Source organism: Cynocephalus volans, chromosome 3 (genome assembly GCF_027409185.1).
Source record: "Cynocephalus volans isolate mCynVol1 chromosome 3, mCynVol1.pri, whole genome shotgun sequence".
NCBI lineage: Eukaryota > Metazoa > Chordata > Mammalia > Dermoptera > Cynocephalidae > Cynocephalus > Cynocephalus volans.
Window position 1 is genome coordinate 184,950,313 of NC_084462.1, and position 23,441 is coordinate 184,973,753.

General features: G+C 42.2%; 1 gene segment (V, D, J or C); it reads right to left on the reverse strand.

Annotated features, from left to right (window-relative positions):
• The window catches only part of LOC134373774 (immunoglobulin heavy constant gamma 1-like), a 239,313-nt gene extending 216,435 nt beyond the window's left edge, over positions 1 to 22,878 (reverse strand). The window contains 2 exon segments of the C gene segment in view: positions 22,427 to 22,747; positions 22,833 to 22,878. Of these exon segments, the coding sequence occupies positions 22,427 to 22,747; positions 22,833 to 22,878 (367 nt within the window).
• Between the last annotated feature and the right edge of the window lie 563 nt (positions 22,879 to 23,441).

A 23,441-nucleotide genomic window follows, 5' to 3' on the forward strand; every position in this document is an offset into this window, starting at 1 on the left:
TTGCTACACCACAGCAAGGAACTTGGCTGCATAGTGTCCGTGCCCTAGGACTTTGTGGAAGGTGTGACTTAAGTGTTGTGAACCAGAATATTTGGCAGATTTCTAAGCAGCAAAGCATTCAGACAGCTGCATGGCTACTTGTAACAGCCTATGCTCAGTTATGGTAGCAAAGGTATGACATGAATCTGGAATTGATCATTAAAAGAGAAGCAGACCATAAAGATTTTCCAAATCTTGTAGCCTGGCCATGTGGTAAAGAATGAGAGAGCCCTTTCAGGAGAAAAACACAAGGGTGCATCAGATAGACTGGTTGCTGAAGACATTAGCTTGGTGATGAGGCAGCCAGATGCCAATAGCCAAGACAATGGGAGAAAGGCCATGAAGGCATTTCAGAAGTGTCTGGGTCCACCCCTCACATCACAGGCCTAGGAGGACTGAGTAGTTCCAGGGGACAGATTGCGGGTACTGTTCCCCGACACCAGTCCCTGCATCCCAGCTGCTCTGGCTGGAGCAGCCCTGCCTCAGGTGACCTCAGGTGTGGTTCATGCTGAAGCTCTGGAGAGCACAAGCCAGAAACCTTGGTGGCATCCTCATCGTGTTAAGTCTGCAGACCTGCAGAACACAAGATTTCAGAGGATGTATGGAAAACCTGGGGCTCAGGCAGAGACCTGCCACAGGGGTGGAGCTACTGCAGAGGCATCTACTAGAGCAATGCTGAGCAGAAATGTGGTGTTGTAGTACCCATAGGGAGCCCCCACTAGGACAATGTCTAGCAGAGCTATGGGACTTGTGCCCCTTTCAGGACCCCAGAACAGTATGGCCATTGGCAAGAGCCACCTGGAAGAGCTGCAGGCACAGAGCAGCCTAGCGGTCTATTCCTGGCACAGTGATGGTGGTGGGCTTTGGGGGCCCAAAACCCCTGCTATGCCCAGGATACAGGACTTGAAGGCAAAGGGGATTATTTTGGAGCTTTAAGATTTCATGTCTGGGGCTGGCCTGTGGTTCACTTGGGACAGTGCGGTGCTGATAACATCTAGGCCACCGGTTCGGATCCCTATATAGGGATGGCTGGTTAGCTCACTTGGGAGATCGTGGTGCTGACAACACCAAGTCAAGGGTTAAAATCCCCTTATTGGTCATCTTAAAAAAAAAATTCATGTCTTCCCTGGTGGGTTTTGGACTTGTTTGGGGCCTGTTCCTCCTTTCTTCTGGACAAATTTTCCCTTTGGAATGGGAATGTGTACCCAATGTCTGTCCCACCATCACATCTGGGAAGTAGATCAATCTATTACAGGTTTACAGCTGGAAGGAGTTTTGCCTTTAGTCTCAGACGAAACTTTAGACTTGTAATTTGGCGCTGAAACAAGCTAAGACTTTTGATACCATTGGCATGAAATGATTTTATGTTGTATGTGAGAGGGACATGAGTTTACTGGGGGTGGAGATGTCAGGGGCAGAATGATATAGTCTGGTATGTTCCTGCCCCCAAGCTCATGTTGTTATCTGATCCCCGATGTGGCAGTGTTGGGAGATGTTTGGGTCATGGGGGAAGATCCTTCAGGAATAAATTAATGCTCTTTCTGGAGAGGGTAGTGAGTTCTTGCTTTGTTAGTTCTCGTGAGAGTTGGTTGTTTAAAGGATCCTGGAACCTCCTCTGTCTCTCGCTTCTTCTTGCCATGTGATCTCCTTGCACTAGCTGGCTGACCTGCCGTTTTCCGCCATGAGTAGAAGCAGCCTGAGGCTTGCACCAGATGCAGCTGTCCCAGAATCATGAGCCAGATAAACCCCTTTTCTTTATAAATTACCCACTCGTGCATTCTGTCATAGCAACACAAAAATGGACTAGTGCAGCTGCAATGAATTTTAGATCTTAGAAAAATGGTTTCTACTACTTTGGTGGAGAGAAGTACATGATTCTTAGAAATTGAACTGCATGGTGACTAGTTTGCAGAGGGGAAGACTTCGACATGGATAGAGGCAAGCTCTGCTCCAGAAGGTAAGCCCTTCAAATAATCCACCAGTTGTCCCCCTGCCGAGTCCGAGTCACTGATCCCTGGCACTGTTGCTGATACAGTATGAGTAAGCGGTGGTGGAGAGCACAGCACAGCTGCACCCTTCCTCACTGTGCAGCCCTAAGGATGGACCTCACTAAGAAATATTACTCTGCATCCTGTCCTGAGACAGACAGGGAAAGTCAGGCAAGCCTGAGTCCCAAAGAAAAAACAAACAAAGAAAAAAACATGTGATGATGTTCAAAGATAGGAAACATACCTAGATTTACTATGTTTGGAGTCTTTGGGGAGGCATCTTCTGGTGGGAAACCACAGCCTCTGAGAGAAACCCCTCCAAGCCTTCCACTGCTCCTGTCCCCAACTCAACCTGTTATGTGTGTCCAAAGTGCCCCCTGGTGGTGCTGAGGGCCACTGGTCACCCAGCTCCTTTTGTCTCCCTTTGGGGAGATTTGTGTCTGGGCTCACACTGACATCCCCTCACTGTGTCTCTCACACAGTAATATGTGGCCTTGTCCACGGCTCTCATAGTTTCATTTGCGGATGCAGCAAGTTTTTGCTATTTTCTCCCGAGATGGTAACTCAGAATCATAAATGGATTATACAGTGTATCCAAGTACTCATGTATGGTAAGAGGGAGCTCCAGGGTCTGGGGTGAACCAACCTCAGGAAAGAGTTGGACCTGCCTAGTCAGTTTTGCCTAGAGACGTTCTCCTTCCTGTAAAGAGAGCGCTTCGTCATTTTGCTGAGTTCTATTTTTTGTTTACATCACACATAGAGAACCAGAGTTCATGCAGATGCACTTTAATGAGTCGCTGTAAAGCTGCTCAACCACACCAGTTGTCAATCTCTTCTACCTGCTGGTCATCCTGCACCGACTGGACCAATTGTTGATAGGACTGGGTCTGGAGCTCACAGACCCCTCAAGCCCATTCACAGACTGGGTCACAAACCTTTCACACGCCAGGCTGGGTCCCCAGACCCTCCACACGTAGGTCTGTGAGCTAGGAAACCAGCCAAAAGGTCCCTCGAGCCATAGGTTGGAAAGCATGGCTGTGCTGGGCGGACACCCAAGACTGACACCCCCCACCTGCTTCACTAAAACTACTCTCTCTCTCTCTCTCTCAAGAACACAAGAATAGCAACAAAACTAAAAAGATACATTGGCGCACATGTGCACTAACTACACACACACACACACACACACACACACACACACACACAATTTGCTTACAATGGATGTGCTAAAACCACACCCAACGGGACTCGAGGTGAGGGCCCTGACCAAACTATTCTATTTTCCCAACAGTCTCCCACATTATAAGCTTCAGTATGTCTCTCTATCTCGCCTTCTCTATTGATGCACACTCTTACTTGTAACTGTCTTATTGAGCTGTAATAGATGTAATGATCTGCATATACTAAGTGTGCATTTGATGAATGCTGACATGCATTCACACCTGCACAGTCATCACCACCATGGTCGGGAAAATAGAATAGTTTGGTCAGGGCCCTCACCTGGGGTCCAGTTGGGTGTGGTTTTAGCACATCCATTGTAAGCAAATTGTGTGTGTGTGGAGTTAGTGCGCATGTGTGCCAATGTGTCTTTTTAGTTTTGTTGCTATTCGTGTGTTCTTTAGAGATAGAGAGATAGAGAGAGAGAGAAAGAGTAGTTTTGGTGAAGCAGGCAGGAGAGTGTCGGTCTTGGGTGTCCTCCCAGTGCAGCCATGCTTTCCAACCTATGGCTCCAGGGACCTTTTGGCCAGTTACCTAGCTCGTAGATCTGCATGAAGGGGTCTGGGGACCCAGCCTGGCACGTGAAGATTTGTGACCCTGTCTGTGAATGAGCTCGAGGGGTCTGAGAGCTCCAGATTCGATCCTAGCTCAACAATCAGCCCAGTCGGTGCAGGATTACTGGCAAGTAAAAGAGCCCTACAACTGGCGCAGGCGTGGTCATGCAGCTAGACAATTGGTGCTGTGAGGGTTCCAGGCCTTAGCCTAGCCAGACAACATTGACATAGCGAACAAGTATTTCACCCCTAAGTGTTTCCTCTTGTTCCTCTGTGATTTCTTCCCACTCCCTCCTTCCTGTCGCCTCATGTCCAGGCAACTTGTGACCTTCTTTATGTTACTTCACAGTAGTTTTTCTCTTCTAGACTTTAAGTAAATGGAATAGGCAGTATGTACTTTTAATTGTTCATCATATGTCTGAGTGTATCATTATTATTATTGTCATTACTATTATTATTATCATCGATGGATGGCTACTTACAGGGACTGGGCAGAGTATATAGATCCATCCTGGTGTTGTGTAGCTCTTTCTCTGCTCCCCAGGGGTGATGGAGAGTTGAAGCTTACAAGGACTGAAAGACAAAAGTGGAGCTGTGCTAAGGAGACAAAGGCTGTGGAAGTGCAGGATTCCCAGGTGCTCTGCAGCTTCCTGTTGCTTGTTTTGGGGTGGCAGGTGTCACTCCCCTTATCTTACAAGCAAAGTGTTCTGTTACTGCTCCTCCATTAGTTTCCAAGTGACTTGCAAAGGAAAAAAAAGTTGAAACTATTGAAGCCAGAGCTATGAAGGCCACTAGGATGGAGTGAGTTCTGACCTGAATTTCATCAGTACACCCTTGACACCTCCGTGGCCCCCACAATCTTATCCTCCAATCTTCCATGAGTGCCCTAGGGCCTGCTATGGGGAGGTGATTTGCATTGCTCAGCCACAGCAACAGTGTAAGCGGAAGAAAGAGCATTGGATCGGAGGAGGCTAAGAACAATCTTCCCGAGCTTCTAAGGAAAAGCCAGCTATTGTGTAAAAATAATGAAGAAAATCTAAGAGACATAGCAGACAAGCTCTAGCACTCTAACATCTGAATGGTGTGTATTCCAGAAGGAGAGGAGGAAGGAAAAGGTATTAAAAACCTACACAAGGAAATAATAACAGAAAACTTCCCAGGTTTAGGGAGAGATGCAGACCTTCAGATCCAGGAAGCTCAAAGGTCCCCAAACAGATTCAGTCCAAAAAGATCCTCCCAATACACATTATAATTAAACTTGCAAGGCACAAAGACAAAGAACTCTAGAAGCAACAAGAGAAAAGCATCAAGTCACCTACAGGGGAACCCCCCTCAGACTAACATCAGACTTCCCTACTGAGATCTTATAGGCCAGAAGAAAGTGGAATGACAGATCAAAACACTAAAACAAACAAACAAACAAACAAACAAACAAACAAACAAACAAACAAACAAACAAGCAAAAAAACACCAGCCAAGAATTCTTTAGCCAATAAGGCTCACCCCCAGAAATGAGGGAGAAATATTGTATTTTACAGACTAAAAAAAATTGTGGGAGTTCACCACCGCACGAGCAGCCCTGCAAGGAATTCTCAACAGAGTCCTGCATCTGAAATCTGAATAATGAGGATCACTATCACAGATACACAAGAAAGAATAAAACCTGCCATCAAAACAAGAATGCCGTAAAAAAGAGTAAGAAGCTAAATCATCCCACCACAAATTTCAAACTAACACTGAAGAAGAGAATTAAAAGCAGAAGGAATGATCAAATGATATTTAAAACATCTAATCAAAAAGCAGGTAGATGACAGGAATTAAACAATACATGTCAATTACTAACCAAAATGTGATTGGATTAAACTCTCCCTTCAAAAGGTACAGATTGACAGACTGGATCAAAAAGCTAGACTCAAGTATATGTTGTCTTCATGAGACCCATCTCACCTGTGGGGACACACAGAGACTAAAAGTGAAGGGATGGAAAAAGTAACACCCCACAAATGGAAACCCAAAAAGAGCAGGAGCAGCTATTCTTATATCAGATAAGATAGACTTCAAACCAAGAAACACAAAAAGAGACAATGAAGGCCACTATGTAATGATAAAAGGATCTATCCAGCTAGAAGACATAACAGTCATAAATATGTATGCACCCATACTTGAGCACCAAATATATGAAGGAAACACTCTTGGACCTAAAGAAAGAAATAGGCCCTAATACGTTAATAGTGGTTCATCCCAACAGCCCTTTCTCCATAGGGAAAGTTTTTTTCCAGTCAACAAATCAGCAAAAAGGCACAGTTTTTAAACTACACATTAGACTTTCTGGACCTGGCAGATATATACAGAACATTTCACCCAACAACTAAAGAATAAACTTTCTTCTCAACAGCACATGAAACATTCTGCAGGGTAGACCACATATTAGGTCACAAATCTAGTCCCAGCAAATTTTTTAAAAATGTAATTATTCCAAGTATCTTTTCAGACTACAATGGACTAAAACAGGAAATCAATAACCAGCAAAACCCTCGAAACTATACAAATACATGGAAACTAAGCAACAGGTTCCTGAATGACCTATGGACCCAAGAAGAAATTAAACAGGAAATCAAAAAAATTCTTGAAACTAAAAAAAAAAAAAAAATAAGGATACATCACACTAAAACCTGTGAGACACTGCAAAAGCAGTGCTAAGAGGCAAATTTATTGCAATAAACGTTTACATCAAAAGAATGGAAAGACTTCAAATAAATGACCTAACACTATGCCTTAAAGAACATGAAAAACAAAAACAATCCAATTCTAAAGATAGTAGACAGAAAGGGATCATTAAGATCAGAGCAGAGCTTTAAATAGAGACCCAAAATGAAAGAAAAGAACAGTGAAACAAAAAGTTGGTCCTTAGACAAGATAAATAAAATAGACAATCCATTAGCAAGGCTCACAAAAAAAGAAGAGAAAAGACCCAAATAACAAAAATTGGAAAAGAAACAGGAGACATTACAATTGATACCACAGAAATATGAGAATCATTAGAGACTTTTATAAACAAGTGTATGACAACAAATATGAAAACCTGGAAGATATGAATATGTTTCTGGACACATACAAACTATCCAGACTAAACCAAGAAGAGATAGAAAATCTGAACAGACCAGTAACAAAAAATGAGATTGAAGTGTTAATCACTATTCTTCAACCAAAGAAAAACCCAGGTCTGTAAGGCTTTAGAGCTGAATTCTACCAAACTTCTAAGAGGAAATAAAACCAATTCTCCTCAAACTATTCCAAAAATTGAAACAGAAACAATTCTCCCAGACTCATTCTATGAGGATAACATAACTCTGATACCAAAAACACATAAAGACACAACAAAAAAAAGAAAATTACAGGCTAATATCCTTGATGAACAAAGATGCAAAAATCCTCAACAAAATATCAGCAATCAGAACACAGCAACACATCAAAAAAATTATACACCATGATGAAGTAGGATTCATCCCAGGGATGGAAGGATGGTTCAACATATGAAAGTCAATAAATGTGATACACCACATCAACAAAACCAAGGACAAAGATCATATGACTACTGCAATAGATGCTGAAAAAGCATTTGACAAAATTCAACATCTCTTCATAATAAATACTCTCAACAAATTAGAGGAAAGTATCTCAACACAATAAAATTCATCTATTCTGACTGGGTAACACCTGAAGGCTTTTCCCTTAAGAACAGGAACAAGACAAGGATGCCCACTCTCACCACTTCTATTTAACACAGTACTGAAGGTACTAGCCAGAGCAATCAGGCAAGAGAAAGAAATAAAGGACATCCAGATTGGAAAAGATGAAGTCAAACGGTCTGTGTTTGCAGATGACATGATACTATGTATAGAAAAACTTAGAGACTCTATCAAAAAACTCCTAGAGCTGTATAATAATTTCAGTAATGTTGCAGGACACAAAACAAATGTCCGCAAATCAGTTGCATTTATATTCTTCAATAATGAGCTAACAGAAAGAGATATCAAGAAATAAGCCAACTTACAACAGTCATCAAAAATAAATAAATAAATAAAATGCCTAAGAATCAATTTATCCAGGGAGGTGAACAATCTCTACAATGAGAACAACAAAGCACTGGGGAAAGAAATTAAAGAAGACACAAAAAGATGGAAAGACATTCCACGCTCCTGGATTGGAAGAATTAACCTTGTGAAAATGTCTATACTACCCAAAGCAATCTACGGATTCAATGCAATCCACATCAAAATACCAATGACATTCTTCACAGATATGTGGGAACTCCCCCCCAAATAGTGTTATCATTCATATGGAAAAACAAAAGACCCCGAATAGCAAAAAGCAATCCTATGCAAAAAAAAAAATAAATAAAAAAAATAAAGTTAGAGGCATAACACTACCTGACCTCAAATTATACTACAAAGCTATAGTAACAATAAAAGCATGGTACTAGCATAAAAACAGACACTCAGACCAGCAGAGCAGAATAGAGAAACCAGAAATCACCCCTCAGGCTTATAGCCATCTGATATTTGATGAAGGCAACAAAAACATACACTAGGGAAAAGACTGCTTCTTCAATAAGTTGTGCTGGGAAATTGGATATCCATATGCAGAATGAGACTAGATATGCACCTGTCACCATATACTAAAATCAACTCAAAATGGATTAAAAACTTAAGTATAAGATATGAAACTGTAAAATTACTAAAGGAAAATATAGGTGAAACACTTCAGCAACTAAGCCTTGGCACAGACTTTATGAACATGAGATCAAATGCACAAGCAACAAAAGAAAAAATAAACAAGTGGGACTATATCAAATTAAAGATCTTCTGCACAGCAAAGGAAACAATCAACAGAGTGAAATGACAACCAAGAGAGTATGAGAACATTTTTGGTAACTATGCATCCAACAGCAGATTAATATCCATAATATACAAGGAACTCAAACAATTACACAGTAAAAATAAATAAATATAATAACAATTAAAAAATAGGCAAAGGAACTGACCAGACATTTTTCAAAGGAAGATGTACAAATCACCACAGGTACATGAAAAAATGCTCAACAACACTAGTCATCACGGAAATGCAAATTAAAATCCCACTGAGATATCATCTCACCCTAGTTAGAATGGCTATAATCAAAAAGACAAATGCTGGTGAGGGTGTAGAGAAGGGAATGCTCCTGCACTGTTGGTGGGACTGTTAATTAGTAAAATCACTATGGAAAACTGTATGGAGGTTTCTCAAACAACTACAGGTAGATCTTCCATATAATCCAGCAATCCCACTTCTGGGTATATACCCAAAGGAATGCAAATCATCACGTTGAAGGGACACCTGTGCTCCCATATTCACTGTAGCTCTTTTCACGATAGCCAAGATATGGAACCAACCTAAATGTCTATCAATAGACAACTGGAGAAGGAAATTGTGGTATGTATACACCATGGAATACTATTCTGCCATTAAAAAAAAGAGTGAAATTCTCACATTTGCAACAACATGGATGAGCTTGGAGAAGCTTATGTTGGGTGAAATAAGCAAAACATGGAGGGATAAATATTGTATGTAATCACTCATACATGGAAGCTAACAGAGAAAGAAGGAAGGAAAGAAAGACCACAACGGTTTGTTGGACTTGCAGTTGGAGAGAACATACCTAGGGATACGAAGTGGAGTAGGGAAAGGGGGACTGGGGTGGGGGTTGAGGATAACTGGGGGGATAATTGGGTATGGGACATGTGGTCAAATCACAATTTCTGGTAATTGGCATGCTGCTAGTATGGATCTGGCCATCACATCTTATGCATGAGTGGTGGCAATTTTCTTTATACCCCAAGAATATTCATAGCATGTTAAAAAAATTAAAAAAGAAGAATTTCTGAACTTCAAGAAAGGCTTTTGAAATAACTTGGTCAGGAGAGAGAGAGAGAGAGAGAGAGAGAGAGAGAGAGACACCTCTACTACATCCTATTCCTCAGAAACAAGTCACTAAGGCAAGAGAGCCCCCCACACATATTGACAAGATGGCCCCCACCCCTTCCCCCATTTGAAAAATACACATTGGACTAGAAATATTACTGTGGAAATTTCTACAAAACTCATCTTCCTCAATCTCATTTAGAAATCCTCTGTTCACACTCCTGCCCCAACACTTCCAACATCAGCCTTGACTGTCACATCAGATTCAGTTTTTAGGTTCATGATCTCGTCCCTTGCTTCAGGTCAGAGGTGACTCCTCGGTGGTGTTTTCTCAAGCGCAGCTGCTCCTGCATCTGCAGACCTGTGAGAGGGACACTCTCTGTGTCCTGCCTCCCCTTAACCCAATGTACTGTGATGAGTCAGATCCAGGAGGAAAACTAGACAACCCTGTTCAAAGAGTAATTCCAGGCACCTGGGAGTCACTGGATCACAGCAACTCTAACTCTGAGCATTAGTTGGGCACGTGGTGCCACTGTCTGGTGCTTGTCCATTTCTACTGTCTGGTGATGACACTGCATGACTCATGTCTTCTCTCTTTGGGATTGTTGTCCATCCTGTTAGAAAGATTTCCTTTCTCAATTTGAAATTGTTGGTGTTTGCAGTTGATTACTTTTTTAGTCTTCTTTATTTAAAATGAGCTGGGAGAAGTTACAGATTGTGAAATCGTATTAAAATATACATACAAACTGTTCCCTTGTGACAGTCCAGGGCATATATCAGATAATCCTACCTAATCACATCAGAATCAATTACTTTGAAATGGAGAAGAGGTAAAAATAAAAAACAGTAACTATGCATCAGTGTAAAACAGCCAATTCCAAATAAGGAAATGCTGAAGACATTGGAGAATCTGACCTGTTTTCTTAGAGTCTGGGGATAAGGAAAATTTATACTCAAAAAAAGGACAGTGGAGTAGTTCTACAGGAGTAGATTTGCTCATAAAAGAAAATGCAGACCCCTACCAAAAAAAAAAAAAAATCTTCACTCCCAGCCTTGCTCTGCACCTGCCCCTGTAGGTGGACCCTGTGAGCTGAGGATCCTATGTGCCCCTCTTGATGAGTCCTGTGTCACCCCCCCAGGGCTCTTGCTGCTTTCCCCAGGCCAATGTTGTAGAGATTTTGCTCCATAACTTTCTCTAGTAGTTTCATAGTTTTGTGACTCGAATATAATTTATTTCCATTTTCAGGTGATTTTTGTATAAGCATGCAATTTCATTCTTTTGCATGTGGATAACCAGTATAACTTTTAAAGAAACTGTGCTCTTCTCCATCATGTGTTCTTGGCACCTTTAACAAAGTCATGTGAACACAAATGTTTGGTTTTATTTCTCAGCTTTCTGTTCTGTTTGTCTGTGTGTCTGTTTATATGCCATCACCATGCTGTTTTTGATTACTTTAGCTCTATAATGTATTTCAAACCAAGATTAAGTAAGACTTATCCCCAGGATGCAAAGATGGATATCAAAATATCAAGTAAATAAATGTGATAAACTACATTATGGAATTAAGGAGAAAAAACATATGATCATCTCAACAGACGCAGAAAAAGCAGTTGACATACTTCAACTCCTTTGTAATAACAAAAATTTCAACAAATGAGAAAGAGAAAAAATATACCTCATTACATTAAGGGTCACATATGACAATCTCATAGCTAGTAACATTCTTAACATTGAAAGTTGAACACTTGTTATATGTGATCAGAACAAGACAACAATGTGCTGTCTCTCCACTTCTCTTTAACATAAAACTGGAAGTTCTATACAGAGCAGTTAGGTAATGAAAATTTTAAAAATGACCTACACATAGGAAAGGATAATATTTCTTTTCTTTTTGCTGATAGCATAGTCAGATATAAAACCCTAAAATCTCCACCTATGAACTGCCAGAACTAATGAACAAATTTGGTGATATAGCATGATGAAAGATCAACACAGATAAATCAGTAGTGTTCCCATACACTAACAATGAATTATCTAGAAAGTAATTGATAAAATAATTAATATAGTATTGAGCAAAGCAAGCATTTAACACAAACTTTTCAAAACCCCAATGCAATTTTTTTTTCACAGAAGTAAAAAAACAAATATCTGAAATTTGTTTTAAACAACAGAAGACATCAAATAGCCAAAGCAATTTTGAAATAAATAACAAAGTTGATGGCCATCAGTGATTCTAATTTGTATTGACCGTTTTGGGGATTATGTTAGAAGACAGTATATCTTGTTAAACTTTCTTGTGAATATTAAAAATGATAAAAATTAAACGCTAAAAACAAAGCACTGTAAGAGAACCTCAGGATTCCACTTTGGAGTTCATCTGTAGAATGGACACGGCCAAAGAAAGAATCAGAGAGTTTCATGATATGCCAAGAGATGATTTCAAAGTGAAATCAAGAGTTAAAAGAAAGAAAGAAAGAAAGAACAAAAAAAAAAAGTAAATTAAAAATAAGACAGAGAGTCAATGACCTGTGAGAGAATTTCATAACATGTAACGTATGTATAATTGGATCACCAGTGAGCAGAAGGAGAATAAAACAGAATCAATTTAAATATTCACAGATCAGAATTTATCAAAATTGATGGTAGATAAAAAAACAGAGATCAAGAGAGAGGCACTGATGACAGTCCTAAGGCCTCTTGTCTTGGAGATTGGGTGGATGGCGTTAAATGAAATAGACCATCATGTGGAGCGCAGGCCTGGTAGAGCTGCATGGTGGGTGTGCCAGATGGCGGCGGCTGCGGCAGCTGGCGCAGAGTAGCTGAAGTGGAAAAGGTGGCCACTGGGCCTCAGGCAGCCGGGAAACTTGTGGACCTTCCTCTCGCCATCTCTTAAGGGAGGACTGCTGCTGCTGACCGGTCGTGGGGGGTGACCGCCACTTTGCCCCTGGCAGGAGAGGCTGCCTCAGTTACAGGCAACGGCTTTGAAGTGTGGAGCAGGAAAAGAACTGTTTCTTAGCTGCAAAAGCGAGTCTCGAAACAGGGAACACGGCGGCAGGGCCGCTGTGGATGCAGACAGGATCCTGGAGGCCGGGGCCGCGCTGAAGTCAGCCAGATGCCCTATTCAGGATTCGAGGTTTCAGGCCGGCATTAAAGAAGATTCCTGGGAGCGCCTGAGTGGCGCCGCGACTGAACAGCCCGAGGCGGCAGCACCGAGAACACGGAAGGCAACAAACCAGAGACAGAGAGCGAACACCCGACCTGGCACAGCACTGTGAGTGACCCCTGGCACAGCTCTGTTTGGGGGGGTGGATGCCCACACGGCTCCCACCTGCATCACCAGGCCACTCACCGCCCGGTGCTGCCTCCATTTTCCCAGGTGCGGGCAGCCCCGCCCAGCTCGGCCATCACTGAGCCCTCCCACTTGCTTGGCCTGGCCCTGGGCTTGCCGGAGCCTGCGGACCGGCCTCTGCTCCCACTCCCTCCATGGTTCTCTGGCGGGGCTGGTGGCGGGGGGCGTCCCCAGCCAGTTTCGGGAGGGCAAGGAAGTACGGGCGGGCTGACTGCCCCAGGTAAACTCCCTGTTACTCGGAGGCAGATACCATCTCTGCGGCCACCAGTTTGGAAAAAAGCCTAACGAATTTCTGGTTGGGAATAGTGTGATAGGAGAGTTCCCAGGTCCGCTTGAACCTGCTGGAGACCAGGCTGCAGGTGGGCGCTAGACTCGGTTTATACTGGGGGGATACAAAGGTGAACAAGACCCAAGAAAGATCTACATAGTGCTACAAAGGCACCCAGAGAGACCGGTCATCTGTGCCTAGCAGAAACCTGGTAGACTTCCTGGGAGAGGCGGTGCCGAGCAGGGTCTTGAAGGCCCAGCTGATAGACGAGGGGTGCAGAAGACACGCCCCAGCCCAGCACAGTGCGCACAGAGTGGGGAGACGTGCGGCCAGGGAGGTGGAGACTCGACAGAAACCACACACCCGGTGGGGTCACCACTGCACAATCTAACAGCCTGGGCCAGAGCACACGGAACAGGGAGAAGTCCTGCACAGGAAGTGAAAGCTCAACAGAGATCACACACCCTGTGGTACGTGATCCACCAGCCCAGCAGAGTCCAAGCTGACCAGAAAGGTGGCTCCCCGGAGAAGCCCAAGACCCGAGCCAACCACACACACAAGGCACTAGAGGCCAACCGAGCAGTCACGGAGGGAGCCATACGAAATTGGCAACCACAGCAACATCCTAGTTATTCATTAGTCTCAAACCGGTGGACTGTGAAACCCCCTGCCACAATGAATAAACACCAAAAAAAAGATACCAGAAATACAAAAAATCAAGAAAGTACACCACCAAAAGTTAATAAATCTCAAACTCTAGATCCTATAGAACAAGAAGCCCTTGAAATGACTGACAAGGAATTTCGAGTGATAATTCTAAGGAAACTGAATGAGATACAAGAAAACTCAGCTAGACATCATGATGAAATGAGGAAAAGTATACAGGATCTGAAAGAGGAAATGTACAAGGAAATCAATGTCCTGAAAAAAAATGTAGCAGAACTTGCTGAACTGAAGAAGTTATTCAACGAAATAAAAAACACAACGGAGAGTTTAACCAGCAGGCTTGTCGAAGTTGAAGAGAGAACCTCTGAACTTGAAGATGGGCTGTTTGAAATAACACAAGCAGACAAAAAGAAAGAAAAAAGAATCAAGGACATTGATGAAAATCTGAGAGAGATATCAGACAACCATAAGCGCTCAAATATCCGAGTCACGGGTATTCCAGAAGGGGAGGAAAATGGAGATTCCATTGAAAACATATTCAAAAAAATAGTGGCAGAAAACTTCCCAGGCATAGGAAAAATCACAGATCTTCAGATCCAGGAAGCTCAAAGATCTCCAAATGTATTCAACCCAAAAAGGCCTTCTCCAAGACATGTCATAGTCAAATTGGCAAAACTCAGAGACAAAGAGAGAATCTTAAAAGCTGCAAGAGAGAAGCGTCAAATCACCTACAAGGGAGCCCCAATCAGGTTAACATCAGACTTTTCATCACAAACCCTAAAAGCTAGAAAGGAATGGGATGATATTTTCAAAATACTAAAAGACAAAGATTGGCAGCCAAGAATACTCTACCCTGCAAGGCTATCCTTCCGAAATGAGGGGCAAATAGTATATTTCCCAGACAAACAAAAACTGCGGGAGTTCACTACCACCCTTACAAGATATGCTCAAGGGAGTACTGGGTTTGGTTCCTGAAAAATAACTACCACTGCCATAAAAACCCAAGAAAAATCTAAACCCGCTAGTATAATAAAAATGGCATTCATGAAGAGAAAACAAGCTAACAAAAACACTATCTACATCCTAAGGAACCAACAAACACAGAAAACAAACAGTAATTCAGAAAGCAAGGAACAAAAGACACCTAAGACAACCAAACAACCAATAAAATGCTAGGAATAAATCAACACCTTTCAATAACAACTCTTAATGTAAAAGGCTTAAATTCCCCAATTAAAAGACATAGACTGGCTGACTGGATCAAAAAGCAGGACCCAACTATATGCTGCCTACAAGAGACCCACCTCACCCATAAAGATTCACACAGACTAAGAGTGAAAGGATGGAAAAAGATTTACCATGCAAACAGAAAAGAAAAACGAGCTGGAGTAGCTATTCTTATATTTGACAAAATAGACTTTAAACTAAAAACCATAAAAAGAGACAATGAGGGACACTACTTAATGATAAAAGGACTGATCCATCAAGAAGACATAACAATCATAAATATGTACGCACCCAATGTTGGAGCAGCCAGATTTATAAAACAAACTCTATTAGACCTAAAGAAGGAAATAGACACTAATACCATAATAGCAGGGGACCTGAACACCCCACTGTCAATATTAGACAGATCATCTAGGCAAAGAATCAGTAGAGAAACACAAGATCTAAACAAGACTCTAGACCAATTGGAATTGGCAGATATCTACAGAACATTCCACCCAACAACCTCAGAATATTCATTTTTCTCATCAGCACATGGATCATTCTCCAGGATAGATCACATATTAGGTCACAAATCAAGACTCAATAAATTCAAAAAAATTGGAATTATCCCATGTATCTTCTCAGACCACAATGGATTAAAACTAGAAATTAATAACAAACGAAACTCTGGAAACTATACAAACACATGGAAATTGAACAGCATTCTACTTAATGACATATGGGTCCAAGAAGAAATCAAGCAGGAAATCAAAAAATTTATTGAAACTAATGAAAACAATGATACATCATACCAAAACCTGTGGGATACTGCAAGAGCAGTACTGAGGAGAAAATTTATTGCATTAAACGCTCACTTCAGAAGAATCGAATGATGGCAAGTGAACAACCTAACTTTTCACCTTAAAGAACTAGAAAAACAAGAACAATTCAAACCTAAAGTTAGCAGACGGAAAGAAATCATTAAGATCAGTGCAGAACTGAATGAAATTGAAAACCAAAAAACAATTCAAAAGATCAACGAATCAAAAAGTTGGTTTTTTGAAAAGATAAATAAAATTGACAAACCATTAGCATGGCTAACAAAAAAAAAGAAGAGAGAAGACTCAAATAACCAAAATTAGAAATGAAAAAGGCGATATTACAACTGATTCATCTGAAATACAAGGAATCATTCGAGACTACTATAAACAACTATACGCCAACAAATTTGAAAATCTGGAGGAAATGGATAAATTTCTGGACACACACAAGCTCCCACAACTGAACCGTGAAGACGTAGAAAATTTGAACAGACCAATAACAATAAAGGAGATTGAAGCTCTTATCAGAAGGCTCCCAACAAAGAAAAGCCCAGGACCAGATGGATTCACAGCAGAATTTTACCAAACATTCAAAGAGGAATTGACACCGATTCTTTACAAACTATTCCAAAAGATTGAAATGGACGCAACTCTCCCAAACTCATTCTATGAAGCAAACATCATCCTGATACCAAAACCAGGTAAAGATATAACCAAAAAAGAAAACTACAGGCCAATATCCTTGATAAATATAGATGCAAAAATCCTCACTAAAATACTAGCAAACAGAATACAGCAACACATACGTAAAATTATTCATCACGATCAAGTGGGATTCATCCCAGGGATGCAAGGTTGGTTCAACATACACAAATCAATAAATGTGATACACCATATTAATAAACTCAAACACAAGGACCATATGATCATCTCTATAGATGCTGAAAAAGCATTTGATAAAGTTCAGCACTCATTCATGACAAAGACCCTCTATAAGTTAGGTATAGAGGGAAAGTATCTCAACATAATTAAAGCCATATATGCCAAACCCACAGCCAATATCATCCTGAATGGGGAAAAGCTGAAAGCTTTTCCTTTAAGAACAGGAACTAGACAAGGATGCCCACTCTCACCACTCCTATTCAAGATAGTGTTGGAAGTACTAGCCAGAGCAATCAGAGAAGAGAAGGAAATAAAGGGCATTCAGATTGGAAAAGATGAAGTCAAACTGTCCCTGTTTGCAGATGACATGTTCCTATATATTGAACAGCCTAAAACCTCTACAAAAAAACTGTTGGAATTGATAAATGATTTCAGCACAGTAGCAGGATACAAAATCAACACACAAAAATCAGTAGCATTTCTTTTCTCCAATAGTGAACATGCAGAAAGAGAAATCAAGAAAGCCTGCCCATTTACAATAGCCACCAAAAAAATAAAATACTTAGGAATTGAGTTAACCAAGGAGGTGAAAAATCTCTATAATGAGAACTACAAACCACTGCTGGGAGAAATTAGAGAGGATACAAGAAGATGGAAAGATATCCCATGCTCTTGGATTGGAAGAATCAACATAGTGAAAATGTCCATACTACCCAAAGTGATATACAAATTCAATGCAATCCCCATCAAAATTCCAAAGACATTTTTCTCAGAAATGGAAAAAACTATCCAGACATTTATATGGAACAATAAAAGACCACGCATAGCCAAAGCAATGCTGAGCAAAAAAAATAAAGCTGGAGGCATAACACTACCTGACTTTAAGCTATACTACAAAGCTATAATAACCAAAACAGTATGGTACTGGCATAAAAACAGACACACTGACCAATGGAATAGAATAGAGAACCCAGAAATCAACCCACACACTTACTGCCATCTGATCTTTGACAAAGGCACCAAGCCTATTCACTGGCGAAGGGACTGCCTCTTCAGCAAATGGTGCTGGGATAACTGGATATCCATATAAAGGAGAATGAAACTAGATCCATACCTCTCGCCGTATACTAAAATCAACTCAAAATGGATTAAGGATTTAAATATACACCCTGAAACAATAAAACTTCTTAAAGAAAACATAGGAGAAACACTTCAGGAAATAGGGCTGGGCACAGACTTCATGAATACGACCCCAAACGCACGGGCAACCAAAGGAAAAATAAACAAATGGGATTATATCAAACTAAAAAGCTTCTGCACAGCAAAAGAAACAATTAACAGAGTTAAAAGACAACCAACAGAGTGGGAGAAAATATTTGCAAAATATATATCTGACAAAGGATTAATATCCAGAATATATAAGGAACTCAGACAACTGTACAAGAAGAAAACAAGCAACCCAATTAAAAAATGGGCAAAAGAGCTAAGTAGGCATTTCTCTAAGGAAGATTATCCAAATGGCCAACAGACATATGAAAAAATGCTCAACATCACTCAGCATCCAGGAAATGCAAATCAAAACCACATTGAGATACCATCTAACCCCAGTTAGGATGGCTAAAATCCAAAAGACTCTGAACGATAAATGCTGGCGAGGCTGCGGAGAAAAAGGAACTCTCATACATTGTTGGTGGGACTGCAAAATGGTGCAGCCTCTATGGAAAATGGTATGGAGGTTCCTCAAACAATTGCAGATAGATCTACCATACGACCCAGCTATCCCACTGTTGGGAATATACCCAGAGGAATGGAAATCATTAAGTCGAAGGTATACCTGTTCCCCAATGTTTATCGCAGCACTCTTTACAATAGCCAAGAGTTGGAACCAGCCCAAATGCCCATCATCAGATGAGTGGATACGGAAAATGTGGTACATCTACACAATGGAATCCTACTCAGCTATAAAATCGAATGAAATACTGCCATTTGCAACAACATGGATGGACCTTGAGAGAATTATATTAAGTGAAACAAGTCAGGCACAGAAAGAGAAATACCACATGTTCTCACTTATTGGTGGGAGCTAAAAATTAATATATAAATTCACACACACACACAAAAACTGGGGGGGGGGGAAGAAGATATAACAACCACAATTATTTGAAGTTGATACGACAAGCAAACAGAAAGGACATTGTTGGGGGGGAGGGGGGAGGGAGAAGGGAGGGAGGTTTTGGTGATGGGGAGCAATAATCAGCCACAATGTATATCGACAAAATAAAATTAAAAAAATAAATTAAAAAAAAATAATAATAAAAAATAGAGATCAAGGAAGCTCACAGAGCACCAACCAGGGTAAATAAAACAACAGCAGTGAAGCACATACACATGCATGCACAGACACACACATGCACACACAATACACACATACACATACACACAGCATGCACATGCACACAACATGCACACACACATATACACACACATGCACGCATACACACAAACATGCAGAGACATGCACACAGATGCACACACACATACACACAGCATGCACACACACATACATACACACACTGCATGCACACACTCATGCACACACACGCACAGCATGCACACACATGCACACAATATACACACACGTGCACACAAAAATCACATACATGCACACACACAAAACATGCACACACATGCACATACACACATAAACACATGTACACATACATACCAACACACTTGTACACACACAAACATACACATGCAAACACATATACACCTACACAACCATGACCAAAATATTAAACGTTATCATATTAAAATGACAGAACATACATAAATTGTTTAGGTTTAAAGATGCTTCCATATAAAAGAAGAATGATAGGGATTACAGAGGACTTCTTGTCAGAATCCACACAAACAAAAATGGAGAGGTTTGAAATATTTTAAGTGTTGGAGGCAACAAGCACCATCACCCGGATTCTACCTTCAGCTAAATGATCCTTCAAAACTGAAGGAGACCAGGGTCTCCTTATATCCTCCTTCTACCCAAGAAGGAGTGAACATTTGATATTTGTTGAATTTCACTGGAACTATTGTCAATAAAAATAGATCATTTATTTTAAAACAGCAAAGAGAGTAAATTTCAAAAGTCTAACCACAAAACTTATAAGGGAAAGTGATAGATCTGTTGATCCGTTTGACCTAATTATTCCACATTATACACATTTATCAAAAAATCACGCTGTTCCCCATAAATGAATACAATTATGATGTGTCAATTAAGAAAACATTAACGAAAAATGTGAAGGAGAAATAGCCTCTCTCAGACCACACAGTGGTGAAGGATCAAGGCGTCCCTCAGAATCATGAACGAGGTGAGCACGGCGGCCAGCACAGCTTCTACTCGACACCTTCAATGTGACAAGTGGACGTAAACAAGCAGCAATCATGAGAACACACACAGTCCTTGATCTCCACGTGTGACACGAGGAGTTCTGGTCTCAGGTCTTGCACATATGAAGCTTGGACGTCATCACTGCCGACCAGACAACATGAAAAACCCTGAACAGACTGAAAATCAGTAACTCTTCTTCTATTTGTAAAAGAAGTGAAGTCACAGGGTGAACTGCTGTCCCCAAATTGAAGATGCAGTCAGGAAGGAACAGAGGGTCACAGCTTGCCTGATCAGAAACTCACGAGCAGAAACCTCCATGGGATCCAGGACGGGGTAGAAAAACATGAACTGTAAATGAAAAATTGCTGAAGACTCAGTGTGTGCCAATCAGAGTTGGGTGCACCCTAGGAGGACAGCCTTAGGGATCCCCAAAACTATTAAACTCTACCTCAAGGACCCAACTAGGTTCCCAAGGAAAATATCATAGAAGAATCCTCCTGCTCCCAGCAGAGAAAGGGGGAAAGGAGCCAGTCTGAGACACACCAGAGCAGGACGTTCTTTCTGAGAAGGCTGACATCAGGAGGAACTAATTTAGCTGATCCTAATAGGTTGGGGTTTTATCAGAGCATCATCGACCTGAGAGAAGAGATGCGCTCAACTCCATCCCTCTGTCCCTGAGAGCTTTCTAGTCTCCACTAAGGGAGGGTGAAGGCAGAAGCACTTGGAAGGTCCCACCCAGGACACGGCTCACTAAAGGACAGAAGTCATCATAGGACTGTGCAGTGCTTCCCCTACCCCACACCTTACCCACATGGACGGGGCTTCTGTGTAATATCAGAGAAAAACTAAAGCACCACATTTAAGCAGTGTCTGTGAAAACATAATCCACAGACGAGAAAATAACGAGGACATCAGGGGACATTGTACCGAGTCGGTGACTTGTCATGTCATCCTCTTTACAGTGTCTTTTGCAGGGGCAAAGTTTTGATTAATGACTCCAGCCTGTCCATGGTTTTTCCCTGGATCTTGTTGTTGTCTCACCTCCTCTACATGTGGAATTTCCTCAATTCCTGAAATATACAAGCCGTAGGTTCCCTGCTCTGTACCACGTGAGGTCTCTGCCTTCACAGCTCATCCTCATCACTGAGCCTCGGATCTGTACCTGCACTGGGGAGGGTTGATGGGAACCGAGCAGGGCTCTGGACCTGTGGAGCTGAGCGTCTGGGGACAGAGCAAGTGAGAATTTACACAATAGAAGACAGAAGGTGACACTAGGGTGAGTGTTTGTGGGATACATGGGGGCAGCAGAGTGGGGAGTGGGCGGGTCTCAGGGCTCTGTCCATCTGGTCTCATTAGCCACATGGATTATCTTCTCCCCATGGAAGCTGAGAGACAAGTCTTAGAACACAGTTCCCAAGGGTACATAGATCCCAGCCCAAAATTCAGCCCAGCGGGCCTCTGATTGATTATCTCAGTGCTTGTCATCCTGAATCCTCCATATGGAAGTATCAGAGCTGTGTGTGGCCCTCAGGCAGCTGCTTCTCCGTCCAGGACACTGAGGAACGGACAGAGAGTGAGACCAACCCTGAACATCAGTGTCCCCAGTGTGGATGAGGATCCAGAGGCTAAAATTCCTCAATGAGGATAGAGACGCCATGGGCAGGGGTCCTGTAGGATGAGCATAACCATGTGGGGACATGTGTGCTTGACTGAGGGAAAGGCCAATAAGGGACAATGATTTATTTGTCAGGAAAGAGGACAGCTCATGTTATCACCTAACAAAAGAAAGGTACCAGTGAATGGAAAAATCTTATCTACAGATGAGAAAAGTTACTTCACTCTGTGTTGCCTGCAGTGAGAACATGGGAATTAGAGTCACAAAGAACAAAGCAAGAAATGACCCTGGGGGACATCTGAGAGTCAGCAGAGCAGAGGAAATGTCAGATCCCAAGAGGAACCCCCATCCCCTCTCTGCACCTGCTCCATGGGGCACAGGAGCTGGGTGGGCCTTGAGCGCCCCCTGCAGCCCAGACCCCTCCTGTATCCTGCAGGGAGGTTTGTGTCTGGGCTCACGCTGACTTCCTGTCACTGTGTCTCTCGCACAGTAATACACGCCTGTGTCCTCGTCGGTCACAGAGCTCAGCTGCAGGGAGAACTGGTTCTTGGACGTGTCTCTGGTGATGGAGGTGCGGCTCTCGAGGGACGGGTTATAATATGTGCTTCCACCATAATTAATGTATCCCATCCACTCAAGGCTCTTCCCCGTGGGCTGGCGGATCCAGTGCCAGTAGTAACCACTGGTGATGGAGTAACCAGAGACATCGCAGGTGAGGGAGAGGGTCTGCGAGGGCTTCACCAGTCCTGGGCCCGACTCCTGCAGCTGCACCTCGGACAGGACACCTGGAGACAAGGAGAATCAGAACCTGTCAGTCACATGCAGTCACAACCATCCCACTGACCCATGTCTGTCATCTGAGACACTCACCTTGAGGAGCTGTCACCAGGCAAAGGAGAAGACCCCACAATCTCATCTTCTGTTAGATCTCGACTCTGCCTTCCCCAGAGACCTGAGCCCTGTCTGAGGACAGACCTGTGAGCTTCCACCACCCATGAGTCCACATTTACCCTGGAGCTTGAAGGAAAATTTGCATGTGGGAGAGCTCTGTCCTTATAAGTGCTGAGGAACTGAGGTGAGATTATCTGTTTTTTTTTGTTTTCTTTTAATTAACTGCGAGCTTTTTTTTTTTCTTTAAAATTATTTCACATGTAATTTTGAGATGGGTGAGAAGTTGCTGAGTTTCAAACATGGAAAAATGTGACCCTAGCTGTCTGAGGCCAGATCTACCTTCCTTCAACTCCTGTCTTCCCCTGCGCTCTCTTGGACTCAGCCCAACTCTCTCTCATTATCTCAGGCTCTGGGTCTTGCTACCACAGTACTGGTCCCAGCACCCCCTGCTTTCTTTCCCTGCACCCTCTCCCGTGATGTGGTTCTCGTCACCCCGAGAGCTCCTTTCATCATTCCACTGTTGCTGCTCCATGAGCCCCAGGCCTGCCTTGTGCTCTCCGTCCTGCCATATAAGACACAGCCCTTCAG